This window comes from Sinocyclocheilus grahami, unplaced genomic scaffold, assembly GCF_001515645.1.
Source record: "Sinocyclocheilus grahami isolate Dianchi unplaced genomic scaffold, SAMN03320097.WGS_v1.1 scaffold222.1, whole genome shotgun sequence".
Lineage (NCBI taxonomy): Eukaryota > Metazoa > Chordata > Actinopteri > Cypriniformes > Cyprinidae > Sinocyclocheilus > Sinocyclocheilus grahami.
Window position 1 is genome coordinate 10207 of NW_015505401.1, and position 16562 is coordinate 26768.

A 16562-nucleotide genomic window follows, 5' to 3' on the forward strand; every position below is an offset into this window, starting at 1 on the left:
ATATATTATTTTAATAATGTTGATATAATATGCTTAAATGAAATACCGTTATATGTAGCATTATTATTAAAATTATTATAATTGAAATTATTATTAAAATCATTATTGTTAAAATTATATATTATTTATTAGACAAACAACTGAATAGTACTTAGCATGCAAGCAGTTTCTAAAAAGCTGGTGTGTACAGTACACGTGTTTCAGTAACACAGAATAGTGTATACATTTTTATGCTAATAATATGTTATGTAAATAATATGTTTAATCTCAGTCCAGGAGCAACAGAGAAGTACGACTTTATCTACAAAATTTACCAAGTGATGCTAAATTGTGAAAACATTTTTTGTCCAATTTCTCAAGTAAGGTGGTACATTTTTGTGTTTCTAAACAAAATCTGTCTTTCTCAATATTTCAGGTACTAACTAGACCCAAGATGTGACCCCATATGTTTACAAATTCTTTAGAAAAACACCAGAATAATAATCAGGACATAAAAACTATCCCACCATGCACCCCTCCTCTCGTCCCTCTGTGCCCCCACGTTACCGCAGGTTTGTCAATAGGCGTACGGAGGTAAAACCAAGCCAAGGGGCTAAGAGGGAGGACAAAAACATGAACACAGCATCTTCATCCCCTCGTTGTGGCACTCGGGGACCACCTGAGTCTTCCAGGTTGAAGGGCCCCAGTCAAGGTGCACGAGCCCCAGTGGTTCAATCCAAACTGGTGCGGCCACAGAAGAATGGTGCTAACGCAATACCAGCAATCTCAAAACCAAAAAGTGGACACACTGTATCAAACCTAGTCTCAGCTGTGGATCCAAACTGCAATGAGCCCAGCCTACCTTGTCTGTGTTGTGATGGCCATTCACCTCAGGATAGCAACAGCCTTTTTAATCACAACCATAACAATAATAACACTGTAAACATCAGGCAACAAATGAAGCTGCCACCACCACCTCCACAGAAGGAATTGGCAGTTCCAAAACAAGACATCAAAGAAGATGAGTGTACGCCAGAAGTAAAGCAACCTCATGTCATTCCAGTGGAGGAGAGAGAGGAGGACAATGGCAGTGTGGATGAAAAAGAGGGTGATCAGCTCAAAAATGATGACTGTAGTGTAAATGTGAATGTTAATGTTGATGAGAATGGCAATGGAAATTGTAATGGTGAAGATGATGAAGATGATGACGACGAAGATGATGATACTCTTGTCCCTTCTTGCTGCAACTGTCCAAAATCCTTGCTGGACTTCTCCCTCACATCTTCTACCTCATCTTCATCCACATCCATCAGCAGCTGCTCAGATCTGGAGTGTGACTGTCCTGATACATTTTCATTGTCATCCCAGGACCAAGAGGCCACTGAATGCTATCCATCATCTCATTCCCCGGTCTCCAACTGCCCTGCCTTTCAGTCCAATGCTTTACCATTGGATCTCAACACTTCTGCAAGATCGCCTTGCTCTTCTGATGAAGGCTATCCCTCAGCCCCTTGCTCTCCATCCTCTGACTATGTAGACAGCAAGGGATCAGAAGAAGGAAAATGTATTAAAGTGGATCTCCTCCATTTTTTAGACTCCATAGAAGAGTTGGGAAAAGTGGATCTGTTCTACCGCATTGTTAGGCTGGCACACTGGGAACTGGATGGTGAGCTGATTGTCAGAGATAGATTGGATCACCAGCAGAAGCTTCAGAGGGTTAACAAAGAGGTGAAGTTGGCTTATCTTGTGAAACTTCAGGAGGAAGGTTTAGACTTTGATGATGAGGATATCACTGGAGTTTTGGATGAAATGGACAACATTGACATTCCATGGAAGTTGTATAAAAACAACAAATCAAGTGAATCCCAGGAATTTTCTGATGCAGGGGTAGATATGACAGCCCCCTCTGATCTTGATGAAACCCCTGCCTCAGATTCACTTGCTCCATCGCCATTGGAGCCTCCTCCTCGGCCCCCAAAACCTCCAACGAGGCATGTGAGTGCCCACCCAGATTCACACACTTACGAGAACATCAGCGGACATGTTTTCTCAGTCACATCCACCAATCACGCTACTAATTTCTCTACAAGTGTCCCTGTCCCTACCTTGCCTGCATTGTCATCCTCACCCCCAGCTTTAAAACCTCCTGCCCTTCCTCCTCCTCCATCAAAACCTGTGCCCTACTTCACCCTAAATACAGACAGACCTGCTCTCACCTCCCCCAAACCACCCATTCCTCCTCCAAGAAGACGTCATAAAGCCCGTCTAGAAGCTCAGAGACTTGCTGAGCTTGAAAGAGAAAAGACTCCTCTGTCCTTTCCACCGCCAATGTCCAGACCTCCTCCATTGCCACCTCCACCTGCGATGTCCTCGCCTCCAGCTGTTCCACCTCCACCATCACTCCCGCCGCCTCCATCTTTTCACACTCTAGATGTGGAAATCCGAAAGTTGCTTGCCCTAGCAGGCCTCACCCAAGCTGAATTGCTTAAACTTAGTCCCGAGTTGGGTGTTTGTGTAGATGTTGTCCTGGAGAATGAGCAACAGCCAATGTCTGACGTCTCTCAGATTGGAGAAATCAGTGTAAACAGGACAATCAAGGAAGAAGGTGTAGATAAGGGGTTGCATTCCAGATTGAAAGAAGGATCCAGATTTGGGAAAGACAGGTCAACAGGTGCAAATGAATTAGATAATCTCAGTGAAAAGGAAATTTGTAAAGATGAACAGAAGGAATCAAACAGGACAACATCCTTCACAGAAATGGCAAGGCGACATAAGAGAAATTGTGGACACTGTAATCATAGCTGCAGCTGTGGTTTTGGATCCAATGTTAGCCTATCTCCCAACTCATATTACAGCACTGATCTTAGCAATACAAACATCCCGAATGTTAGCTTTGGAATCTTTGATTATACTTCAGTGATTTCAGATACCCCTCCTCCTCCGCCTCCACCTCCACGACCATTGCCCTCTTGTCCACCAATTTCCTCCAATCCTCCTGAACTTCCTCCTCTCAAGCCTTGCACTCTGCCTGCCAATGCATCTCGCCCAGATAGGTTTGACTGGCTTATAGCCTTCACCCCATATACAGAGTCGCCACCTCTTGAGATGCGAAAATCGTCAAATGATGGCATGTTGCAAAAAGGCCCAGCTTCAACTTCAGGCTCAAAAGTCACAACCTTTAAAGAATTACGCAACAGAAGCAAACAGAGCTCCCTGCCAGCTCCTGTTCAACCAGAACCTGATCCAACTGTTATCACCCCAGACCCTGATTTTCTGTACAACCTCAAATGGAGAAGAGAGACGATTGATGGGGATGGCTGGGAATATACTTCCCAAGCACAAGCCTCATTTCTTCAGCCGCCACCCACTCCTGCCTCATTGTCTCTCTTTAGGGAAATGTGCCACCTGAATATACAAGAAGATTGCCCAGCAGAACCCAAAGTGTCCCAACAAATTGGCTGTTCAGTAAGTGAAGGAAGCCTTAGGACTATTTGTGATGAAAGAGATAAAGCTGTTCACACCAAGAAGATGGATGATGAAGATAAAGTGGAAGATAGGGGAATGGCAGATGGAGCGTGGACTTTGGAAACCAGAACATTAGGTAAAGTTGCATTTCATAAATATAGTTCATGTTTTGTCTTAGAAAGTTCATCCACACAACAAATTCAGTTGAATATTAAGGAGAAAGTAAAAGAACAGTAGTCTGATGACATGGAAAGTGGTGAGCCAAGATGAGAGTCACGCAGGCAGATGGGTAGATGAATCAGCAGAGCAAGACTGGAGGGAATTTCAGAATGCAGCAGGCTTAATGCTGTGTTGTTTTTTCATGATGTCACAAAGCTTTTAATTATTCATCCTCCTCAGCAGGCTAATTCCTTTTTTCTCTCATCCTCTCTTCCTTTGCCTTGGCTGGCACACATTATGTATCATACTTTCCTCTGTCAGCCTTCCTATTTTTCAGTCAGTAGTTTCTATTTTATCTGAGCTAAAGTGTCAAACAAATTGATATTTCAAAACTTGAAATGATAATACTATCAGAAATATTGTCTCATACAAAAGTCATAATGCACACCCCACACTTTTCTGCCTCTCTCCTCAAGCTTGCTTTGTCATTTTTCTGACACGCCATGTTGTCTCCTATTATTAAATTGATACTCCTGTGCTTGTTATACTCTCATTGCATTATTTTTAATTTGCCATTTCTCTTTTGCTCTGCTCCTTTCTGTGCTGTTTATCTGCCAAATGGAAAAGGCAAATTTGCTTGGATCAGGTTACTTCACTTTTGACTCAGATATAAATGGCCTCTAATGTGCCTGTAAATTGAGTAGCAAATACATTTGAGGGAGCCCTCATTTTTGTTTACAAGGTTAGCACATCATACAACTCTGCTAACCCATGCTTTGGCAATATAAGCACTATTCATCTTATTCATGTATATTAGTATTCATGAATTTAGCTTTGGTGTTTAGTTCTTCAACTTGTGTACATTTGTTTTATTCTGTGTTAGTAACTTGCTGTTTATTGAATCTTTACACCCTTCATGACTCATATTTCTGGCTATGTCAGTCAGCTCAAGAACATGACCTTATGCCTTTAAGTATAGAAAAGGTGTGATTCAGACCTTTACACCAATCACAATACAGCAACAGGAAGTGCTGAGTCAAACTGACTTCATTTGAGAGAGGGAAATATCTGGCAAGTTAAGGTAAAGTAGAATGCTTTTATGTGTGTAAATCATAATTCTCTAGTGATATGTACTGTGTGATGAAAATGCACTCTTTTTGACTGACTGGGAATTCAGTTGTATGGTTATATTTTATAACAAATAATCAGCAAAATCAATTAAAATACAACATTCTATCTACTGATATGAATCAGAAGGTATTCTAGATCTGAAAGAGCTTATTTTTCAGACATTTAGGCCTTGTAGCTTGTCTTTCAAAGCAAAGTTGCCATTGCAGATGAAATGTGATCCTGGTGCAGCTACTAGTGAGATCCTAGATCTGATCCTAGGGACTGCTTTCCCGCACACGGTCGAATGTGTAGAGATCAGATAAAGTGCTATTAGGCTTTGCACACCATATGCTGAAAATGTTAGTTTGTGTGTGTGTGTGTGTGTGTGTGTGTGTTTGTTTGTTTTAGTAAAAAAAAAAAAAACAGCAAAGAAAAGATGCAAATCTGTGACACAGATCTTATAAGAAGGACATTTTGAGTTCTTGACTGATTCGTTTTTATGGATTTGTATTTAATATTATATTTTTTGCTTGTGTCTTATTTACTTATTTAGGCTAAAATAGTTATAGTTTCTCTCTTTTTCTAAAATATTTTTTAATGCAACTTCTGACCTGTGAAACACTTATGAGCGGCATAAAATGTGCTGTCCATAAAAAAATGTTTATTATTCTCTTACATTTTCACATCTTTAGACAATGAGTTATATACATATTTCCCCATGCACTATGGCATGTTGTGCTGTGTTCTAATGTTTGTATGATTATTGTAACACAGAAAATACTCTTTACATACAGCATATTGGATGTTTGAAGGAGTTCTCTTTCATCTGTTTCATCATAAGTGCATTCTTTCTTCTTCTAAATGACACTAACATTTTTTCCATTTTCTCTTTTTCTCCCTCTTTCATCACTGTTTGCTGTTTTACCATTCTTCCCATCCTTTCGATTCTGAATCTCCTCCATTGTTATGCTCTCATAATTCTTCACCCATAATAACTGTAAAAGTGTCCTCACCTCCCTTGTCCCTCTCCCTGACCTCACCTTATTACCTGCACTCTGCTCCCCTATCCCAGTTTTACCACACTGGCACTAACAGGGATCGTGCCGTGACCAATTGTGAGGGTTCTGTAAACATCTCAAACCCGTTATGCATAAATTCCACTTTTGACTGCAGCAAAGATGACTATACTGACTCCCTGTACTGTGCTGGCCCAGAAAACAATACGTTGTTGTTCTGTAAACAAGAGAATGATCTCAGTGGTAACATGGATTCTCTGTACCACCGCTGTAATCATGCTGACAGCTTCTTAGACTCTTTATACATCTGTGGGCATGATCTTGACAGCACAAAAAACAGCTTCTGTCCACATAACAGTGGAGTCGATTCAATCAGAAATGATGATTCACTTTACAGTGATGCCAGATACACAAGAAGCAGCCTGAAGCTGTTCACTGACCCTGAACCACCAACTGACATTAACACTCTCACTGAGGGCGACATAACGCCGTACAAAAACATTGACATGCAGGCTTACATAACTATGCGAAACCTCAAAAATCGGAGCTATGCGAACAAAAACAGTTATAAAGATGTCGACTCGCTGTTTGATTTAAAATCAGACAACATTGATAACTCAAAACCACCAATCAACCCGTTTTTTGACCACAACAGCAATGAAAACACAACACAGAACAAACACCAGCTTGTATCTTTCCCTGCTTACTACCTTTATCACCCCAAAAACTGCCCCTTGCATAAAGGCGCCCCTCCACGGCTTTCCCCCATAGGAGCGATCTCGCCTCCCCACAGGTCCGGGCCACCAGTTCCAGGCACAGATGTTGCCCATCTCTGTTCACCCCTGTTCCCCCGCAGTCACACCCTTCCTGCCCTTGCCGCCCCCCTTTACTACCCTTATCTGTACACACCCCCTGTTCAAGCCCCTCTGCGGGAGCCATCGGTACCCATACTTCACTTTCAGCAGAGTCCACCACCGCTCACTTTGAGTAAGAGATCAGTGCATTCTCATTTCTCTCACTTTCCTCCACTTTTTTCCACTTTCTTCGATTGTAAACAAAGCACCATGTCTGTTTGTCGCTGTGTCTCCATTCATATCCTGTGGATATTGTAGCACTGTCTGTGTCTGTGACAGTGTGAAATATGTGGTTGTCTGTTGCATGATGGCATCAGAACCTTAAAAATGATAATATGTGGCTTATTTTTGTTATTTTTTTACTGGTCAACTGTTAGTGTTATTTTTTTGTTTGCTTGAAATATTTGATTATAAATTATGTAAGTTAATAATTTTATATAAATATACTTGTTGCTCTGATTTAAACTTTTTGAAAATTTATTTGTGGTTATGGCTGTACAATATTTAATTTTACATTTTAAAATGTTAATTATTTTATATACTTTATTTAATTAAATTTTTTACCCCTGACATTTACTGTATATTTTTGTTGATTTTAAAGGCATTGGTGTTATTTTTTATGCTGCTCAGCATGTTTTGCTTTTGCATGTGACAAACCCAAATATGTCAACTCAAGTCCAAATATGACTGAAATGAATAAATATCTTTCATAATTTATTCATTAATATTTGTATCAGATCTATACACGTTCCTCACGAGCTGCTGTCATGTACTGCGCTGGATTGGCTCAAGATCAACTGTAATACATTATCTTCTGTTAATCGAGTTTATAACCGCACGCTGCTGTCTTTTCCTCCTAATAGCTGTTCGCAGCTTCTCATTTGCTGACTCTGAGCAGAAGAACGCAGCCTGGATGGGAGAAGATGTGAGGCCCTCACTAAGTGCTGAAGGACTGTCTTCTGCCTGCCTGCAAGAAAAGAAAAGTAATACAGTATAGTATACCTCAGAAACTTTTGGTCCGTATTTGTCTTTATTTTGCTTTTGTAAATAATTATTGACATTTTATGTGTTTTGGCTCACAGTTCTTGTCAATTCTGTCAGTGTGGCAGTGGAAGCCATTTTGGCTCAGTTCAGTTCGTCCAGGACTGTTGTACAGAAGGTCAGTTTTGCGCAAACATTTCTTCTCAAACTTGGCATCATAAACTCCACTTCAGTTTAATATAGACATTCCCACAGAAAAGAAAAATTTAACATTAATAGAATTAGTAAACCGTACCTGTTTTTTCCCCCTCTCTCTCCATGCCACTTCCATGCACTTGGCTTATCTCTTCCTTTTTTCTTTCTCCAGTTTTACTCCGTAGATAAGGTACTTCAAAGTTCATGAACATGAGCTTTGCAAATAACTTATTTTCACACTAACCTCATGCACCTTTCACCTCTTTCTCCTATTTTCATATTCCCTCTCTCTACCTCTTTTAAACACTTTATATGTCCTATATATTTTTTTTCCATTGCTTTGCAAATTTTTTATTCGTTCTCTCCATCTCTCTCCCCCTCTTGTCTGCCTATCTTCCATTGCCCTTTTTTGACCTCTGTTGACAGACTCTTTCTGGAGACAGCAGTGTAAATCCCTGTCTGGGTCGTCTGGTACTGCAGTGCCTTTGCCCAGCCCTGCGCAACCTGCTCTCTGATGGACTCAAGCCCCATCAGAGTGACCTCATTGCAGGCAGAAGGCCAAATTCACCCTGGGGATTGGTTCAGGCCTCCACCAAACCAGGTATAAGACATCTGGACCTGGCACACTAGACAATTACCTTCATTTTTCTCTCTCTCCATCTCTCATTCTCACACTTGTTTCATTCTTTTATTTTCTGGCACCATGAATCCCTGCAGTATTGACTCACCCATCTATGTCATACTTCCAGTCTTTAAATATTCCTTGATTTTCTCCCTCAGTATTTGTTTTTGCTGCTCATATTCATTGTCTTATGTTTTCTGTAGCATTAGCAGGATTTCGATACTTTGTTCATCATGGTACACATTCATTCTCTTGCCTTTCCTAGCATTTCATAACCAATGGTTTGCTTGATAACTTACATGTATCTTTTAAAAATAATCATTTATTGTGGTTCTTTAGGCCCGGGCACACAGGCTTTGCACAACCTTCAGACTAAAGTAGCAGGGCTTCCCCATCTTAAGCAGAGCAGACACAAGTTCAACGCATTCCTGTTTGGCCTTCTCAAGTAAGCCAGAACTGTCTTAAAAATGATTTTATTTACAAGATATTGATTGTCTCTCTCTTCTTTTTATTCTCCATTGATTTATTTTTTTCTTCTTCTAATCTGTCATGAAGTGTCAAGCTCCTGGATTACTGGCTTTCACATCTGCAGTCCTGCAGTGGTTAGTGTTCACATTTACTGTTCTCCAGTTGTCCTTGCTGGAAAATACATCTCAAGCTAGTTTTTGGAACAATGGCAGCTAGTGGAACATCTTGGACTGCCAACAAACCAATTACTGACTTATATAACCAGCTTTAGGTGATCAAGCAAGATTCAACCAGCTTAAAACCGCTAATGACAAGGTTAGATCAGCTACCATGTTCCAAAACATTATAATCAGCCCATGCTGGATTTTAGAACAATACTGAATAATATCAAACTCAACTTTCCCAAGACTGCTTTCAATCTTGTTAAACTGAATAGAGTAAACAAACTGAGTGTACAAACAAAATAGTAACACATTTTTATATTTTATAAAATTTTTATATTTTATATATATTACACGTAAAAGGCATTGATTTACGTGTTGAGTAAAACAAAATTACCAAAATGCCCTTTTTTAGTACTCACTAAAATGTAATTATGTACATTTATTTGATAACCCATAATGAATAGAATTTATTAAGCGTCATAGTAGTAGATCTATTTTAACCAGTGATGCTTTTATAATTAAAATATATATCAATACACATTTTTTCATCATAATTTTTACCTTTGTATTTTCTTGTTCCTCACTCCCACAGATGTGTTGGAGACATATTACCGCCCCGCTTCCTTCATGCGTCTCTCACTAACTTCTTGCCAGTCTCTTTTTGAGGAGCTTCTCCTCCTACTGCAGCCTCTCTCTCTTCTGACCTTTAACCTCGACCTGCTGTTTCAGCATCACCACCTTGACCCCTCCTCCCCACATCTCACCCCAGCCAGTCACACATCTGAGATATATAGCCCACCAAATGAAGACTTCAGCTTCCACTTGTCACCCAAGGGGCTTTTCCAAGGAAGTGGCCATCATCTTGGAAGCGTGTTAGAGCAAGACCTTGGCAGTTTGGGCTTAGACCCCAATCTTAATTCAGGTCTCACGAGTCACATTCTTGATCTGTCAGCCTATCGCAATCCAATTTCGCTGTCGTCAGGTGTCACCAAAGAGGAAGCCAGTCCGCCATTATCATGGTTTAAAGGGAATGAGACCTCCATACCTCTTGATGCCGGAAGCCTTTCCCAGCAGGCAGGCCAGGCTCTTCAGCAAGGCTGGGGTGCAGTAATGCGTTTTGGGGAGCGTTTAGGGCAGAACTTTGGTTTGGCCACCACCACAGAGGATGATAAAAGTCCAAACTCACCAGGAGACTTCAAGACTGGCTTCTTGCTGAATCCAAAAAGTCCAGATGAAAACAGGCAGCAACCAAGAGACAACCTTTCCTTGAAGGATAGTGGAGCTGCTGTTCCCTGGGGTCTGGGACGGCTCTTTGGAGCTTCTAAGAGCCCCAGCAACCCATCAGCAAGCAGGTTTGATGTTGATTTTTTTTTAAATGTCAGTTTAATATAATCCAGGTTTTATCAGGTTTATTTATGTGATGTGCCTTTATATCTTCTTTTATACTGTAGGCGCCCATCTCAGTGGCTCTCCCCAGGCGTATCCGTCCTTTCCCGTGTAGTGAATCTTGGCCAGGGTTCTCCGCCTGAGAAGAGAGAGCCCAAGAGAAGCAAAGATAAGGTGGAAGATGAGAAGGAAGAGATTAATGAAACCAGAGATCAGCCAAAGCCCCTGAGGTAAAGTTTCTGTTAAGATTATTCATATTCCTAACATATTTAAATTTATGCATTTTATGAGATAAGTTCAGACCTTTTAATAGTAAAAAAAATAAAGTGCTTTTGAAGGGCTTGTGGTTATTTAGGTCAATGACACAATGTTCATTTTTGTCTATTAATTTATTCAGATATACAAAACTAAATAAAAATGAAAATCATACATTCATACATGTAATGACTTAAATGAAGAGTTGTATATTTTTATTGAAATGTATTTATTTGCAAAATATGAATTTCTGAATTAAAATTCATAAGGAGAAAATGTCAGCGTAAAGCAGCAGTCCTTATGTCAAGTTGAAGGAAAAAAGCCTCATTAAAAGGATGACTTTATTGAAAAGAAAATCATATGTAGTAGTTTGGCCATTTTTATTATTTCATAGAAAAAACATTTTAATAGAACTGGTTTATGGCTTATAATATTTGAAAATAGTTTGGTAAACTTAAAGTCATGTAAGCCAACAAACATTTTTAAAAAATGCAACAAAAAAAAAGGAAAAAACAAAATAAAAAATGAAATAATATTATAGAGTATCATGGAATATCATAATATCACCCTGCTCGTCTCTTAAAGGGGTCATATGATGCTTTTTTAAAGATCATTATTTTGTGTATTTGTAACAGAATATGTTGACATGCTTTAATTTTCAAAAAACACATTATTTTTCAAATACTGTACATTATTGTAGGTCCTCTATGCCCCGCCTCTCTCAAACGCTTAGTTTTCTACAAAGTCCCTCCTTCCGACAAGCGCAGTCTGCTCTGATTGGCCAGCTGACCCAGTGCATTGTGATTGGCCGAACACCGCAAGCACTCGTCGGAAATGTAACACCCCTTACCCATAATCGCGAGCTTCATCTTTCAAAATAAATGTAAAGATAGAGTCCGAAAGGGGAACAGAGTCGCGTGACAGACACAGTGATGAAGCTGGTCTCTCTTGCTCTCTCTCTCTCACACACACGCACACACACACACACACACACACACAATGCTCAAAACTCCGCATTTGAACAGTCAATAGCAAATACTTAAACTAATAACAAAACAGTAACTGATTCAGAAGCGCAGATTGTCATAGCAAAGTCAGAATTACCTCCTCTCCTAGGTTCATGAAACGGTCGTCCATAAAATGCATTGCTGTTCTGTTGTAAGTAATCTTAAAGATTCCTAAATGCATCTACTTTCGGAAGGCCAAATAAAGTGCTTTTGCTTTCGCCTAGAAACACACAGCGTCTCCCTGACATGGCTGCTTCAACACTAACTGCGGTTACTGAAACCACGCCTTCTTTCTTTGCGTGAACATTTGGGCGGCATTATGCTAATATTTCCACATAGTGAGGTAGATATGTGGGGGTGTGTTAGAACGAGCCCTTTTAGGGGGGCGTGGCTGACTCTTAAATTTGATAAAGAATATCTCTTTAGTTTTGAGACTTTAGTCTTTGCAACTTCAGGGATCTTATCTATGCACAATCAGCTTGTAACACTCCAAAGAGAAAGGAAAACTTGAAATCGCATCGTATGACCCCTTTAAAATATCAGATAATTAAAATTTTTTATTATTTTTTTAATGACAAGCCAAGGTTAGTTAACATTATAAAATGTGGTGTCAAAAATGTAATAATATTTATACATGAACAATTCATAATATCACAAAAAAATATGTTTTATTGTAATATTAACATTTATTACACTCACAAATATTCAAGGTCTAAGCAAAACATGCCTTTTACCACATTTACATTGTAAGATTCATCTATGACAGTTTAATATGTTGACCCATAAAGCAATCTCTGAAAAGAGTCTCTGAAGCTTTTACTATCAACAATAAGCTGAGTCTTGTGTTCTGATTCATCAGGACGGTCCAAACTCTGTGTGACCACACAGGCACTGGAACAGAACTGAGCTTCAGGAAGGGGGAGGAGCTTGTCCTGTTGGGAGGCGTGGACCACGACTGGATTCGATGTTGTCAAGGTCACAAGGAAGGCCTTGTTCCCATTGGTTATGCTTCACTTATCATGTGACTTATCTTTAATTTTGCCTGTATGTTTGTGTGAAAGAATATCAGGGGATAATGTATAAGGAAAAAGACCATATATAGATGTAGTTATTAGTAGCTGTGTTATGCGTTTATCAGTTTATCTCTGACCCTCGTTGCCTGGTTTGTGACGTCTGGAATATTATCTGTGATATATTAGAAACTGTATAAATCATAAATATATATTTAGATTTTAAAAAGATAGATAGACAGATAAACAAGAAATAGAAATGGGTAATGAATAAAAATCTTCATAGTGTATTTATTATTAGGTATGTTGCCATAACAAACAGCTCACCCAGAATCTTACTTAAAAAGCGCAAAGTTACGTTTATTCGTAAAACAGCATTTCATTATAATTTTAAGTCTAATAAACAACCAGTATGCATATGCGACCTATTTTAATCCGAAACTGTGTGTAAAACCCCTTAAATTTCTTACCATATCATCAGCCCAAAGGCAAGCACGTCTTCATTACTACAAAGGGCAAAAGCATGAGTTTTGGTAATTTGGGGGCTGCATTAGTACATAAATGACAGATTTACTCAAGTTAACTCTTTAATTTATTTTACAATTAATATTTTATTTTTATTGAACTGTTTAATAAGAAATTACTGGCTAATCAGTCTAAAAACTAACTGCTTGACATAATATTAATACTTCGTTGTCCTAATTTGTACACCAACAATTAGTAGATGAACTCTTGGTATTGCCTGAAGATGCCCTTATATACACCCTTTTATTATCTCACTTGCCAGGAAAATAATATTCTGTTTGGAAACCATCATTATTATTCTCTTATCGTTATTATTGTAACTCTCAATAGTAACAGTCAGATATACGTATTAGAGTGGTAGTGTGTAGATGATTCTTTTCTATTTCATACGGTGTGATGGCTACTGTGGTAAGATCTGTATCACCATGAGCTTGATATCTTTGCTCCTACGTCCACCTCCCAGTAGTGCTGTCCAGACTGGAAGGTCTTGTGGGTCCTGGCCAGAGGCCTGTAGTCTTTGTGATGCAAGAAAATCCCCTTTTTGGATGTGCGGATGATGCTGCGTCCATCAGAGGAGACCCTCAGGTATGGGTCATGACAGTCATGTATGACATTACGATCAGGGACTAAGAAAGACAAAGTGTGAAAGATAAATGCAATGTAGTTTATCATACACTGCTAGTCAAAAGTTGGAAATAATTTTGATTTCTTAAAAGTCTCTCCAAGATTGCATTTATTTGATTAAAAATATAGTAAAAAAGCAGTCATATTGTGTAATATTATTACAATTTAATTTGTTTCGTTGAACAAATTAAATCCAGTCTTGATAGGGGAGGTGTTGTTGGTGCTGTCTTACTTGATTTTAAAAAGGCTTTTGATACCGTTAATCATAATTTTCTTTTATCTAAATTATCAAGGTTTAATTTTTCTACTAACGTATTAACATGGATGGAGTCATACTTAAATTTAAGAAAACAATGTACACGAATTAATGATGCATGCTCACCATTTCTTGACTGTAATATTGGAGTCCCACAGGGGTCGATTCTTGGACCAACTTTATTCAGCTTATATATTAATGATCTGCCTACAGTTTGTCCAGAGGTCCAGGTTCAGATGTATGCAGATGATACAGTTGTTTATACTTATGCTAAGACAAAAGAACAAGCTGCTATCAAACTTACTGCTGCATTGAAAGTCATTCGTGCCTTACTCTTAATGTGAGTAAAACTGTGGGAATGTTTTTTTTTCGATCAAGAAAGTTGATGAGCGTTGTCCAGATATTTTAGTTAATGGAGAGGTAATAAATATTGTTGAGCATGTTAAATATTTGGGTATGATTATGGATTCTAACCTATATTAAAAAAAAAACATATTAAAAAGGTCTCTAAAAGTACTAGAGCAAGCTTGATGATCTTGATGATCAGGAATATTAGCCACCAATTAACTGTGGCTGCTGCTAAACTCTTTGTGCATACAATGATCCTCCCTCATTTATCTTACTGTGCTACAAGTTGGTCTCATACAAGTATAACTATGTTAAAACCATTATATACTATTTATAAACAAGCTGTGAAAATCTTAGCTAAAAAGCCAAGGAGTTATCATCATTGCAATATTATTAAAAATTATAAATTATTGACGTTTGATTTTTTATTTTTTTTTGCTGATGTGTGTTTGATGTACAAACTATTTCATGATCTTGCACCACCACCTCTTAAAACATGTGTGACTTTCTGTAAGGACAATATCAGGCAGACTAGGTCATCAGTTAGAGGTGACTGTTCAACTAAATTTAAGAAAACTGTTTTTGGACACTCAGCTTTTTCAGTTAGAGCAGCAGAAAGATGGAATTTAATACCTGTTTATATTAGAGAGTGTACAACATTTTGTATTTTTAAAACTACGCTTAAAGTATGGCTTAAGGAAAATCAAATATGTGATCATTGACTTATGTTTGTAATTTAATGGAGTATGATGTGATATTGTGTGTTGTATGTACTCGCGTTCAAGCGATTCATTGCCGATTATGAACGTGATTTTGTGTAGCTTGTCATTGTGAGCTACGGCTCTGTGTAATAATGTAATAAACATCTGAAAGCACGTGCTGGAGATTTACTACTAATCACAGGAGTGGCTTTACTGACGAGATGCGCATGAAAATTGCATTTGATTTTTTTGCACAGCCTTAACTACAACACTTATTCACACGCAATTGCTTTCTCAATATTGCATTCAAACAAATGTAATCTTACAGTGTTACTTCATCTGTACCCGATTTCGAATTAGCAGAAATCTGTAAGAAATGCATCGATCTGTAGGTAAAATAACTGTTATTTTCATCAGAAAAAAATCACACAGCGAAAAGCAGCAATTATGCCTTTTTAAAGGGGTCATATGATGCTATGAGTAGGCTATATTTAACAGGCATTCGTGGTCTCATGAATCTATTATTTGTTCCTGGTCATATCGTTTTGGCTGAGCACAAAGTTATGTTTAATTTTAATTAAACACACAGCGAAAAGCAGCAATTATGCCTTTTTAAAGGGGTCATATGATGCGATTTCACGTTTTCTTTTCTCTTTGGAGTGTTACAAGCTGTTCGTGCATAGATAAGATCCCTAAAGTTGCAAAGGCTAAAGTCTCAAACCCAAAGAGATATTCTTTATAAAAGTTAAAACTCAGCCACGCCCTCCTAAAATGCCTCGTTTAAACACACCCCCACATGTCTACATCAAGTCAAGTCACCTTTATTTATATAGCGCTTTTAACAATACAGATTGTGTCAAAGCAACTGAACAGCATTAATTAGGAAAATAGTGTGTCAATAATGCAAAATGACAATAGTAAACACTAATTTTTCAGTTAAGGACAGTTCATCATTGAATTCAGTGATGTCAACATCCAGCTCAGTTTAAATTAATATCTTTGCAATCATGTCAACGATATCACTGGACATGAAGTGTCCCCAACTAAGCAAGCCAGAGGCGACAGCGGCAAGGAACCAAAACTCCATTGGTGACAGAATGGAGAAAAAACCTTGTGAGAAACCAGGCTCAGTCGGGGGGCCAGTTCTCCTCTGACCAGACGAAACCAGCAGTTCAATTCCAGGCTGCAGCAATGTCACATTGTGCAGAGGGCTCATCTGGTCCTGTGGTCTTGTCCCGGTGGTCGTCTGAGACAAGGTCTTTACAGGGGATCTGTATCTGGGGCTCATCTAGTTGTCCTGGTCTCCGCTGTCTTTCAGGGCTGTGGAGGTTCTTTCTAGGTGCTGATCCACCATCTGGTCTGAATACGTACTGGATCCGGGTGACTGCAGTGACCATCTGATCTGGATACAGACTGGATCTGGTGGCTACGGTGACC

The 16562-nt window shown here is 38.8% G+C and overlaps 1 protein-coding gene across 3 annotated transcripts; it reads left to right on the forward strand.

Moving 5' to 3' along the window:
* The first annotated feature begins 443 nt into the window (after positions 1-443).
* LOC107596619 (uncharacterized) lies at positions 444-13620 on the forward strand. Of its 3 annotated transcripts, XM_016287376.1 has the most exons (11): positions 444-3580; positions 5718-6716; positions 7447-7566; positions 7666-7742; positions 7932-7949; positions 8186-8360; positions 8721-8826; positions 8937-8983; positions 9606-10365; positions 10465-10629; positions 12521-13620. In XM_016287376.1, the coding sequence occupies exons 1-11, from the start codon at positions 508-510 to the stop codon at positions 12684-12686; spliced, it is 5706 nt and encodes a 1901-aa protein (XP_016142862.1). In that variant the 5' UTR covers positions 444-507; the 3' UTR covers positions 12687-13620. The 3 variants fall into 3 exon arrangements, with proteins under 3 accessions (XP_016142862.1, XP_016142863.1, XP_016142864.1); XM_016287377.1 differs by lacking the exon at positions 7932-7949; XM_016287378.1 differs by lacking the exon at positions 5718-6716.
* Positions 13621-16562: the final 2942 nt, after the last annotated feature.

Coding starts and splice junctions, on each gene's coding strand:
- LOC107596619 (XM_016287376.1), top strand. CDS start 508: ATGCACCCCTCCTCTCGTCCCTCTGTGCCCCCACGTTACCGCAGGTTT. Junction 3,581..5,717: donor TTTGGAAACCAGAACATTAG/GTAAAGTTGCAT, acceptor TAACTGTAAAAG/TGTCCTCACCTCCCTTGTCC. Junction 10,366..10,464: donor AGCAACCCATCAGCAAGCAG/GTTTGATGTTGA, acceptor TTTATACTGTAG/GCGCCCATCTCAGTGGCTCT.